The following is a 13,478-nucleotide window of genomic DNA, read 5'->3' as shown; positions in this document are numbered from 1 at the left end:
TTACACAAAACTTACCGAGGATCCCAAAGACCTCTTATTTATGAGCGTGACAGCTATCCATATTAAAATTTACGAGGAACACAGGAGCCCGCTGGGAGTGCTTCCCGTGGACAAAGTTGCACAGTTGGAGTAACAAAATAGTTTTGGATTATAACCCAAAATATAAATAAATATGCATAGATCTGTACTGACATCAATACGTGAGTAAATCAAATACAAGAGGGGCGGCGGTAGAGACGGAAATCCATGCAGAATTCCAGGTAATTTACGTAGCTACGCCCTAAGTGTGAGCTCCAGGTTGGGATTTCCTGACTAGGGTCCAGAACAGTAAAAGGCAGGGGTGGAGGAGGGGTCGGGAGTAATTTTACGGTGCAGCAAGCTGACAAACCTCAGTCAGGTGATCAAAGTCAGCATCAGCGGTGGTAAGTCATGTTGATGGTGTGCAGCCTGGATCTGATGTGATGAGGAAGACATTTACCTCTGGTCCTCCTCTCCACATCCTCCGTGTAATCATGAGATTGATTCATACCTGTTGAATCATCCTTGCAACCCAGGGATAAATCCCGCTTGATCACGGCATGTGATCCTCTTTTTCCCAAAGGTTTTACTTGTTTACTTGAGAAAGTGAGAGAACATACACAAGAGGGGTGGGGTGCAGAGGGAGAGGGACTAACAGACTCAGGCAGGGAGTCTGATGCCATTTGATGATGCTGATGCAGGGCTCAAACCCAGGACCCAGGATCGTGACCTCAGCCAAAGGCAGAGAGAGGCTTAGCGGAATTAACCACGCAGGTGCCCGGGTGTATGATCCTTTTATTATGCTGTTGAATTCAGATTGCTGATATTTTGTTGGGGATTTTTGCATCTATATTCATCAGGGATATTGGCCTGTAATTAATTTCCCTCCCTCCCTCCCTCCCTCCTTTCCTTCCTTCCTTCCTTCCTTCCTTCCTTCCTTCCTTCCTTCTTCCTTCCTTCCTTCCTTCCTTCCTTCCTTCCTTCCTTCCTTCATCAGGGTAATAGTAACCTTGTAAAATGAGTTTGGAAAGTGTTTTTTCCTCACCAGTTTTTGTGGAAGAGTTGAAGATTAGTATTAATTATTTATAAAGATTTTATTTGGACACAGAGCGCCCAAGCAGGGGGAGGACCAGAAGGAGAGGGAGAAGCAGACTCCTTGCTGAGCAGGGAGCCTGATGTGGGGCTGGATTCCAGGATCCTGAGATTATGACCTGAGTGGAAGGCAGATGCTTAACTGACTGAGCCACCCAGGCACCCCAAAGATTGATTGGCATTAATTCTTTAAATGTTTCTTTTTTTTTTTTTTTTTTTTTTTTTTAGATTTTATTTATTTATTCATGAGAGACACAGAGAGACAGAGGCAGAGACACAGGCAGAGGGAGAAGCAGGTTCCATGCAGGGAGCTGGACAGGGGACTCGATCCCGGGTCTCCTGGATCACACCCTGGAATGAAGATGGCACTAAACCGCTGAGCCCCCCGGGGCTGCCCAATTCTTTAAATGTTTGATTGAATTCACCAGTGAAGCTGTCTGGTCCTGGGCTTTTCTTTATTGAGAGATTTTTAATTACTTATTCAACCTCCTTATCAGTTATGGATCTATTCAGATTTTCTGTTTCTTCCTGATTCAGTCTTTGTAGGATGTATGTTTCTAAGCATTTATCCATTGTTTATACATTATCCAATTTCTTAGTGTATGATTGTTCATGGTTGTCTCTTCTGAACCCTTGCGTTTCTGTGGTATTCCCTGTAATGTGTCCTTTTTTATTTTTATTTGAGTCTTTTTCTTTTTCCATTACTCTAGCTAAAGATTGGTCAACTTTATCTTTTAAAAAATCAGCTCTAAGTTTTGCTGATCTTTTCTGTTGTGTTTGTAATGACTATTCCATTTATTTCTGCTAACCTTGGGCTTAGTTTATTCTTTTTCTTCTAGGTCTTTCAGGTATAAAGTTAGGTTATTTGAGATCTTTCTTTTTTTCTTAATGTAAGCAATTATTATGATAAGCTTTGCTCTTTGAACTGCTTTTGCTTCGTCCCATATTGGTATGTTGTGTTTCTTTCTTTCTTGTTTTTAAAAAATATTTTATTTATTTATTCATGAGAGATACAGAGAGACTGAGGGGCAGAGACACAGGCAGAGGGAGTAGAAGTCCCCATGCAGAAAGCCTGATGCAGGACTCCATCCTGGGTCTCCAGGATCAGGCCCTGGGCTGAAAGCGGTGCTAAACCGCTGAGCCACCCAGGGATCCCCAGGTATGTTGTGTTTCAGCTTTCTTTTGTCTCATGATATTTTTTGATTTCCCTTTTGATTTCTTCTCTGATCCATTGATTCATCAGGAGTATATTGTTTAATTTCCACATATCTGTGAATTTTCCAGTTAGATTGTAGAGTTGATATAATTTTGTCCTTAAATGTTTGGTACAATTCACCAGTGAATGCAACAGAGCCTGGTACTTTCTATATTGGAGGGTTATAAATTATTGATTCAATTTCTTTAATAAACATAGGCCATTTAGATCATCTATTTTTTGAGTGTGAGTTTTGGCAGATTGTGTCTTTCAAGGAATTGGTTCATTTCATCCAGGCTATCAAATTTGTGGGCATAGAGTTGTGGGGTTTTTTTGTTTGTTTTGGGTTTTCTTTTTTTTTTCTTTCTTTTTCTTTTTTTTTTTTTTGTATTTTTGCATCTACACTTATGTTTATTTTTAATTTTTTAAAATTTTTATTTAAATTCAAATTGGTTAACATACAGTGTAATATTAGTTTCAGATGTAGAATTTAGTGATTCATCACTTATATACAACACCCAGTGCTCATCACAAGTACCCTTCTTAATACCCATCACCCATTTAACCCATCCCCTACCCTCACCTCCCCTCTGGTAGCCATCAGTTTGTTCTTTATAGTTGAGAGTCTGTTTCTTGGTTTGCCTCTCCTTTCCCCCGCACCATGTTCATTTGTTTTGTTTCTTAAATTTTACATATGAGTGAAATCATATGGCATTTGTCTTTCTCTGACTGACTGAATTTGCTTGGCATTATACTCTAGCTCCATCCATGTTGTGGCAAATAGGAAGATTTCATTCTTTTTTTTTTTTTTTTTTTTGATTTCATTCTTTTTTATGGCTGAATAATAATCCGTTATATATATGTGTGTATATATATGTGTGTGTATGTAATGCTACTATAAAATAAGGGTGCATGCATCCCTTTGAGTTAGTGTTTTTGTATTTTGGGGGTAAATACTCTATATTGTGATTGCTGGGTCCTAGGGTAGTCCTATTTTTAACTTTTTGAGGAATTTCCATACTGTTTTCCGTAGTGGCTGCCTGAGTTTGCATTCCCACCAACAATGCATGAGTGTTCCTATTTCTCAACATCCTTACCAACATCTGTTGTTTCTTGTGTTGTTGATCTTACCCATTCTGACAGGTGATATCTCTTGTGGTTTTGACTTCCATTGCCCTGATGGTAAATGATGATGAACATCTTTTGATGTATGTATTAGTCATCTGGAATTCTTTGGAGAAATGTCTTGTTCATGTCTTCTGCCAATTTTTTAATTGTATTATTTGTTTTTTGGGAGTTGAGTTTTATAAGTTCTTTATAAATTTTGGATACTAATCCTTTATTGGATATGTCATTTGCAAATATCTTCTCCCATTCAGTAGGTTGCCTTTTAGTTTTGTTGATTATTTCCCTCACTGTGCAAAGATTTTTATTTTGATGTAGTTCCAATAGTTTTTTATTTTGTTTCCTCCACCTCAGGAAACATATCAAGCTCATTACATATGAGCTTGAGAAGAATGTATATTCTGCTGTTGTTTGATGAGGTGGTCAATAGATGTCAATCATAACCAGTTGATTGATAGTGCTGTTGAATTCAACTATGTCTTTACTGATTTTCTGCTTTCTGGATCTATTTCTGATAGTCTAGAGTTGAAATTTCCAACTGTGGTAGCAGATTCACCTATTTTTCCTTGCAGATCTATCCATTTTTCCCTCATGTAGTTTGATGCTGTGTTGTTAGGCACATACATATTAAGGATTTCTAAGTCATCTTGAAAAATTGACCCCTTATTATTATGTAATTATTCTATATGTTGGCAAATTGAGCACCAATAAAAGATAAATTTATAAAAAAATAATGCCTCTTTTTCCTTATTTTGATGTCTGCTTTGAAATCAATGCAGCAACTTCTGCTTTTTAGAATTAGCATTGGCACAATACAGCTTTCTTTATCTATTTACTTTTAATCTATGTGTTTTTATATTTAAAATGGATTTCATGTAGACAACATACAGATGGGTCTTCTTTTTTAATCCATTCTGACAATCTTTTGTCTTTTATTTATTTTTTCTTTTATTTATTTATTTGAGAGAGAGAGAGAGAGAGAGTGCATGCATGTGTGAGTAGCAGGGGTAGGGTGCAAAAGGAGAGAGAGAGGGAGAAGCAGACTCCCTGCTGAGCAGGGAGCCCAATGCAGGGCTTGATCCCAGGACTGTGAGATCCTGAGCTGAAGGCAGACACTTAACCAACTAAATCACTCAGGTGCCCCACAATCTTTCTCTTTTAATTCATGTATTTAGACCATTGACATTTAAAGTGACTATTGCTATAATTGGATTGATGTCTACCATATTTGTTTCTGTGTTCTATTTGTTGCCTTTGTTCTTTGTTCCTATTTTTTTGTGTGCTACTATTTTTCTGCCTTTTGTGGTTTTACTTGAACATTTTATATGATTTCATTTTCTGTCCTTTCTTAAATATCAATTATACTTCTTTTTTTATGGTCACCCTAGGGTTTGCAATATACATTTATAACAAATCTAGGTGCACTTGCAAATAACACTATATGGTTTCACTGGTAGTATGAGTATCTTATAATAACAAAATAATCCTAATTCCTCTCTCCTGTCTTTTGTATCATTGTGTCATTCATTTCACTTATATTTAAGCATACATAAGCATATGTATATACTTAAGCATACATACTCAAAATACATTATTGCTATTATTATTTTGAACAAGCCTGTCTGTTCAATCAGTTAAGCATAAGAATAATAAATTTCTGTTTTACTTTCACCTATATTTTTCTGATATTTTTCTTTTCTTTATGTGAATGTGAGTTTCTGACCTATATCATTTCACATCTCTGAGGAATTTCTTTTACAATTTTCTGCAAGACAAGTTGGCTGGCAGCAAATTCTTTCCATTTTTGTTTATCTGAGAAAGTCTTTATTTCTCCTTCATTTTTTGAAAGATAATTTCACAGGGTATAGAATTCTGTGTTGGTAGGTTTTTTTTCTCTCAGTGCTTTAAATATTTCACTCATTTTCTTCTTGCTTGAATTGTTTCTTTCCTTCTTTCTTTCTTTCTTTTTTTTTTTTTTTTTGCTTGAATTGTTTCTGAAGAAAAGTCAAATGTTATTTTTATCTTTGCTCCTCTATCAGTGAGGTGGTTTTTCCCTCTGGCTTCTTGCAAGATGTTTTCTGTATTGTTGATTTTCTGCAATTGGAATATTATATACCTAGGTGCTTACATTCCCTACCTATTATTTTATCTGTTAGAGCCTTTAGCATATTAATCATAATTGTTTTAAATTCTCTGTCAACATCTCTACCATGCCTGAGTCTGTTTTTGATGAATCTTTGTCTCTTCAAACTGTGTTTTTTATCCTTTTATTTATATTTTAAAGATTTATTTATTCATTTCTTATTTTTATTTATTTATTTGAGAAAGAAAGAGTGAGTGGAGGGAGGGGCAGTGGGAGAGGGACAAGGAGACTCCATGCTGAATGTAGAGCCCAATGTGGGGCTTGTTCCCACAACCCTGAGATCACAACCCAAGCCAAAATCAAGAGTGAGATGCTTAACTGACTGAGTTACCCAGGCACCCCTTATTTATCTATTAGAGAAAGAGAGAGAGAGAGTGCATGCACCCTTAAGTTGGGGGAGGGACAGAGGAAGAGGAAGAGAATGTTCAAGCAGGCTTCCCGCTGAGCACAGAGCCCAATGCAGGGCTTGATCTCATGACCCATGAGATCATAATCTGAGCCAAAATCAAAAGTCAGATACTTAACTGACTGATCCACTCCTGTTTTTTAACCCTTTTATTATGTTGTGATTTTTTTCCTTAATAGCTGGACTTGAGGTAATGGGAACTTCAGTAAATAAGCCCATGATGGTCCTGTGACTAGTTTGTAGTCTTTTAATGAACATTTGCCTCTGGACTGAACTTTACGAGTGTTTCTCCTAGTTTCTCCCCTCTGCTTAGTTGGCAAATGATAGATAGAGTGGGCTGAAATGGGAAATTTCCCTTCTTCCACATGGAAGAGTAGAGTGGGCTAGAATTATTTTCTTTTCACCAATTTGGTTAGGCTCTGAAAAACCATAGATAGTTTTGGCTCTGGTTAAATAGTTTCTCCCTAGGGAAGGCTTTGTTAAGATCAAAATGCTCTGGTGTATTTCCAAATGATTACTTGCCCATTCTCCCTGCTGGAAGCATGAGGGGACCCTTCTCTAATATTCACTCTGAGAATCAGGTCATGCTCCTGAAGGTAAACTCACAAAAGTGGGGGGGGGGAGGGTCCCTCATCACTGGTTTCTCCTGGAGGTTTTTTTTTTTTTTTTTTTTTTTTTTTTTTTTTATGATAGTCATACAGAGAGAGAGAGAGAGAGAGGCAGAGACACAGGCAGAGGGAGAAGCAGGCTCCATGCACCGGGAGCCCGACGTGGGATTCGATCCCGGGTCTCCAGGATCGCGCCCTGGGCCAAAGGCAGGCACCAAACCGCTGCGCCACCCAGGGATCCCTCTCCTGGAGTTTTTAATTTTCAGACTTGTCATACTGACGGCTGCTGGCAACTTGCCAATTACAGTGTAAGCTTACCTACTTTGTTTTCCTGGCACTGTTTCCTGCAGAGGTTTCTGCTCCAGTAAGTTGTGATTCTCTGTATTCACCTGTTTTCTCCAATTTCGGGGGCAGTGGTTTGCCCTGTGACCTCACTTTTCTGAGGGATTTAGGGAGATTTGTTGATTTTTCCATCTGTTCAACTTTTTACTTGTTAGGACCAAGTGACAACTTCCAGGCTTCTTATGCCAGACCAGAAATCAGAAGTCTTGAGTTTCTTTTCATACTGATTTATAAAAGTTTCTTTATGTGTTATGGAAAACAAGTCTTTGCCATATATGTGTTGTAAACGTTTCCTCTATTCTTTTACTTTTTCTCTTAAATTTATTTATGAAGACTTGTCATAAAAATATGTTTATGCTTCAATGTGTTATTTAGGAAGGTGTCCTCCACTCCTATAATTATAAAACCAATCTTCCAATTTTTTTCTAAAATTATATGTTCTTTCACTTAAACCTTTAATACTCTGAAATTCATTTTTGGTATGCAGTATGAGGTAGGAGTCTAACTTAAATTTCCCCCCCAATTCTTCCTAACTCTTCACCCTTGCTTACAGACTTCCCTTATCCTGGAATGTTCTTCCTGTGTTTACATAATTAGCAGAATCTTATTCATCTTTCCAGGTCCTGCTCCATGTACCCTTCCTTTCTTGACCAGCTCAAAATGTTTTGGCCTCTTCTGAAATTCTATCGCATTTGTTATTTGACTCATTGATTTATCACTTATAATTTGCTGTCTGACATTTTAACTTTCATTTAGATTTCCTTTTTTTGGAAATACCCTTCATGTGTAATGCACTCTACCTGCCAGATGGTATGACTCCTAAAGATCCTTTAGTCTACTGGGAGAAAGAAACACTAGGCCTTTGGAGATGGATAGGATTTGGGGCATTGGGATGGCTCAACTGATGCTTCAAGTTCTTTGGGGCATTGGGGTGGCTCAACTGATGCTTCAGTTGGCTGAGTGTCTGACTTCAGCTGATCATGATCTTGGAGTCTTGGGATTGAGCTGCACATTGGGTTCCCCATTCAGTGCGAAGTATGTTTTTCCCTCTCCCTCTGCCCCTCCTCCTGCTCATTCTCTCTCTCTCTTTCTCATATAAATAAATAAAATCTTTAAAAAAAAGAATATAAATTGAGGAAAAGGAACTTATTATTCTTATATCTCTCTCTTGAAGCCATTTGAGCCCCTCACTCGCACATGGTAGAAAATCTTTGCTACAGATTACATTGGAAACTGAGTCCTTTACTAAGCCTTCATTAGTGTCTCTCTCTCTCAGAATGAGCTGGTGATCCCAAGGCTGATTTTCTCTACTTGGATTCTAAATTCCCAACCTCCCTCCAACAGTTACTCCCAGCTCCAGAGCCTGTTACTATCTTTTGGACCTCAGGTATACAGAGTTGGGTTACTCCTCTTCCTCAGTTCTTAACACATGACCACCATCAAACTGTGTAAAGGCTCTCTCTTATCTGTTTCTTTCCCCCCTCTACTCCATTCCCCACTCCTATTCCCTTCCCCTGTTTTATAGGCATTGCTCTAATGTGGCTGATATATGCCCTTGGATATATACGTATCTTTATGTGCTGTTCAGGTATGTATTCCTTATTTTTAATTTTTATGGGTTGTACTGTGATATAGACCTTATATGAGTCAGGTTTGCAGAAGTAACAAACAACTAAAATCTTGGTGGCTTATGACATTTATTTCTTGCTCACATTACATGATAGTGATGGTGGGTTGGAGGTTGAAGTTCTCCACCTCCATATTCTCACTTTAGAATCCAGGTTACAAGATTAAAAAAAAAAAAAAAAAGATCAGAGCTTTCTGATGGACATGCTATTCTCTTGAAAAGAAAATAGCAAAAGAATTGGAAGACATTGTAATGCTTCTTAAAACTTCAGTTTAGCCTTGGCATTTGCCCCCACCAGTCATATCTAATCCTAACCATGGGATGAGGAAGTATACCTGTTGGGAACAATGGCATTGCAAGTTTCATCCAATAGGTGGGATGTATAGTCCTGTGAAGAACAATAATACAACTAAAATACAACTAATCTTAGACCTCTTTGGTTTTTATTTTTTCCCATACTATTATGTTAAAAATATCTATTCTTGTTGCTGTGTAGATATGTGTAGTTCAGTGCTTCTAAGCATTGCACTGTATTCCATAATGAATATTTGTCATATTTTACTTATCTGTTATCTCAATGATAGACCTCAAAGTACCTTGAACTCATGCTATCACAATGACTGCCTTCCCAAACATCTTCATACCTGACCTTTAAGTGTGCATATTTATCTAAGATTGATGGGTTTCAGGATGCTTAATTTTCACTATAGCTATGTACTGTAACTTCCACAGCTTATGCTTTTGAAGCGGTGAATGAGAATTCCCATTTTCTCTTGTTCTTGACAATAGGTGATATTTTTCAACTTTTTGATATTATCTTATAAAGTTGCATTTCATTTTAGTGTTGTGGGTTTTTTTTGTTTTGTTTTTGTTTTTTTGTTTTTTGTTTTTTAGTAGACTCCACATGCAGCATGGAGCCCAACACAGGGCTTGAACTCACGACCCTGAGATCAAGACCCAAGCTGAGACCAAGAGTCAGATGCTCAACCTACAAAGCTACCCAGGTGCCCCTCATTGTAGTTTTAATGTGTGTATATTTTATCAGCAAAATTGTACATAATTAGTCTGTGAACTGCCCATTTGTCCATTTTTCTATTAGGCTTTTTGTGTATTTTAATATCTCCATGACAATTTTATTTATTTATTTATTTATTTATTTATTTATTTATTTATTTATTTATTTTAAAGATTTTATTTATTCATGAGAGAGACAGAGAGAGAGAGAGAGAGAGACAGAGACACAGGCAGAGGGAGAAACAGGCTCCCTGCAGGGAGCCCGACATGGGACTTGATCCCGGGTCTCCATCCCCGGTCTCCAGGATCACACCCTGGGCTGGAGGCAGATGCCAAACCGCTGAGCCACCCGGGCTGCCCCTCCATGACAATTTTAGATGTTGCATTTATCTCCTCTGAGTGTAACTGTCTGTTAATTTTATCTATTGTGTTCTTAATTGAACAGAAATCCTTAATTTTTATGTAGCTGACTACATGGTCATGGTTTTTGTTTTTTGGGTTTTTTTTTTTTTGAGATTTTATATTTGAGTTTATTCTTCATTTAACTTTTAAAACACTACTATAGTTGAATATTAAAACAAAAACAATAACAAGTAGTGAGCTATGATTATAGTCATACATTCATTCACTACTGCATATAAAATGCCAGCAGCAGTGTTATTTACTGGTCCCATTAAGAGATCTGACACTGAACACCACCCCTAGGATGATGTTCATCATTCTCATATCCTTCCCCATTGTAATGGCGTCATCTTTCCTGATTGGGATCAAAGTCCACCAGTTCTACCTGGTCCATTTCATCAGTCTCTTCTACTTCCTTCCTCTCAGGTAGGAGTTTTTCCAGCAAAGAAAGTTTATCAGGAGAGAGAAAGCCATTCTCGGGGAAGTTTACCTTAAATTCGATGATTAGGCGACCCTTCTCATATGGTCTACGATAAATTGGCATGCCTTCATTTAACACACACTTGATATCCCCATGCTTGACAATCTGATCTGGGTGAGAGGTGATGACAATGGTTCAGTTGTCAAGAGTAGATACTGGCTTTTGAAAGCCACACAGGGCTTCAACCAGCTGTATATCCATATACATGAAAAGATCTTCTCCTTGTCGAGTAAAAACAGCATGGTCCTTCTGATCTAAAACGATGATGAGGGATCCCTGGGTGGCGCAGCGGTTTGGCGCCTGCCTTTGGCCCAGGGCGCGATCCTGGAGACCCAGGATCGAATCCCACGTCTGGCTCCCAGTGCATGGAGCCTGCTTCTCCCTCTGCCTATGTCTCTGCCTCTCTCTCTCTCACTGTGTGCCTATCATAAATAAATAAAAATTAAAAAAAAATAAAACGATGATGATATCTCCTGGTTCCAGTCCTGGTTCTTGGTCTTCCTCACCATTAAGTCTGAACTTAATCCATTTTTACCTCGTGGTTTTATACTTCTTAGGTTTTACTTGAGAAGTCTTCATTATCCAAGGATCACAAAAATATTTTCTTACATTTTCTTCAGATAGCATTATAGTTTAATGTTATACTTCAGTTTTAATTCCATTTAGATTGGATTTTATACATGGTTCAAGGTCTTTTATTTTTGTCCATATCATGAATCATACTGTGTCTGTCCCTTAGCCCTGGTCTGTAAGTAAACTCTATATTTTTAAAAACTTTTTTTCAAAGCTAAGCTCTTTGTCCTTCCTTAACCACTAAACTTCATGAAAACACAGTCTGCACTCTCCATTAAGGAGAATTCCATACTTAATTGTTGTAACTTCTGTTTATTTCTCAATGTGCCATAATCTGGTTTTGGTACCCAAAAGTATATTTGGAATTGTTCTCAGTATCATCACAAAACACCTCTAATTGCTGGGTTTTATGGCCTATTTTCACAATTTGCCTTGATTGACCTTTCCACAGTTTATTATAAGTTGAAGCCAGCCTCATACTTCTTCAAAAGCTCCTCCTCCTTTGCCTTGAGAGCCTTTGAGACCTTGTTTCCACTTGGTCTCGCTCTCTCTCCATCTCCCCCCCTTTTACCTGTCTTCTTTTGTACAACATAATTATTTTTTATATCTTCCATGTTATTGCATTTATTGATACATCATTCTTTTTAATTGCTGAGAAGTATTTCATTTTATGGATATACTACCGTTTATCCATTTATTTATTGATAGATATTTGGATAATTTATAATTTTTGGTCACTATACAAAATTCCTATTTTTTTTTTTTTTTTACAATCTCTGTATAGGCATCTACTTTCATTTCTTTTGTGTTAATATGTTGGGAGTGGGATGACTGAATAGTATGATAGGCAGGTGTATGTTTAACTCCTAAGGAAACTACCAAACTATTTTCCAAAGTAGTTGTACTATTTATGGTCCCACCAGAAGTTCCAGTTGCCTTATATCCTTATCAACACTTACTATGCAGAGTCCCTTTAACTTTAGCCATTCTAATAGGTGTGTAGTGTTATCTCATTGTGGTTTTCATTTGCATCTTCCTAATGACTACTGATGTTGAGCATTTTTTCATTTACTTATTTGCGTCTTGTATATCTTCTTTTTTGAAGTTTCTAGTCAAATATTTTCCACACTTTTTATTGGGTTGCTTGTTTTCTTACTTTTGGGTTTTGAGAATTCTTTGTATATTTTGGGTATAAGCCCTTTGTTAGACATGTGACTTGAAAATCCATTTTCTAGTCAATGACATATTTCCATACTCTCTCTCTCTTTTAAAGATTTTATTTATTTATGAGAGACACACAGAGAGAAAGAGGCAGAGATACAGGCAGAGGGAGAAGCAGGCTCCATGCAGGGAGCCCAATGTGGACTCAATCCTTGGTCTCCAGGATCACGCCCTGGGCTGAAGGCGGCGCTAAACCGCTGAGCCACCAGGGCTGCCCTATGTTCCTTTATTAAACTGTAAATCCTACTAGGCCCAAGTCCATGTCTTCTTGTTCAGCATTGTATTCCAAGCCACTTACATTAGTGCTCAATAAACAAATTAATAAATTTTTACAGAAGAAAAGTTCCTCCTTACAGGCTTTTGCTTCCAAAAGTCTCGATAAAAAAGATAATATAACTTGTATCCATGGATTCTAAATACTGACTAGTAAGAATGACAAGAGAAAATTAAAGAAATATCAGAATAGGATCACATTCATGATTAAATAATTGAAAAAAAATTTTACCCATGCTATCAACTAAGTCAATTATCACTCACCATCATATTTTGCTAAACCATTGAGCCACCTGGGCTGCCCTCTTTCCATTCTCTTAAGAGTCTTTTAAAGAGCAGAAGCTTTTTCATTTTGATAAAGTTCAATTTATCAGTTTGTTCTGTATGGATAGTGCTTTTGGCATCATATAAGAAATCTTAGCCTAACCAAAGGTCACAAAGACATTGTCTTATGTTTTCTTCTAGATGTTTTGTAGTTTTAGGTTTGACATTTAGGTGTTCAATATGTATCTTGAGCTCATTTTTGTATATGATGTGAAGTATGGGTCAAAGTTTGGTTTTTGCATACAGATATCCAATTTTCCAGCACCATTTGTTGAAAAGACTATCTTGGCTTCACTGAATTTCTTTTACACATTTGTAAAAAAAAAAAAATCACTTGACTGCATATTTGAGGATCTATTTTTTAGACTGTCTTCTGTTCCACTGATCTGTTTATTTTCATGCCAGTACCATACTGTCTTAATTACTGTGGCTTTATAAGAAGTCTCTAAATCAGGTAGTGACATTTTCCACTTTTGCTCTTATTATTCAAAGTTGTTTTGACTATGTAAACTCTTCACATTAAAAAAAAAGTTAGAATGATCTACTTCTACAAAAAAGGCTATTGAGATTTTTTTTTTTTTTGAGATTTTGATTGGGATTGCATTGTGAATCTGTCGAGCATTTTGGGGAGAAT

At 37.2% G+C, this 13,478-nt stretch overlaps 1 protein-coding gene across 1 annotated transcript in view; it reads left to right on the top strand.

Annotated features, from left to right (window-relative positions):
* ST7L (suppression of tumorigenicity 7 like) overlaps positions 1–8,487 on the top strand; it is a 114,010-nt gene extending 105,523 nt beyond the window's left edge. Inside the window, exon 15 of the mRNA XM_041754681.1 lies at positions 8,455–8,487. Coding sequence (XP_041610615.1) covers positions 8,455–8,466 — 12 coding nt within the window. The 3' untranslated portion in view covers positions 8,467–8,487. The remainder of the gene's footprint in view (positions 1–8,454) is intronic.
* Positions 8,488–13,478: the final 4,991 nt, after the last annotated feature.

The sequence above is a fragment of the Vulpes lagopus genome, chromosome 5 (genome assembly GCF_018345385.1).
Source record: "Vulpes lagopus strain Blue_001 chromosome 5, ASM1834538v1, whole genome shotgun sequence".
NCBI lineage: Eukaryota > Metazoa > Chordata > Mammalia > Carnivora > Canidae > Vulpes > Vulpes lagopus.
The sequence above is the reverse complement of the archived record's forward strand: the minus strand, read 5'-3'. Positions and strand labels throughout refer to the sequence as shown.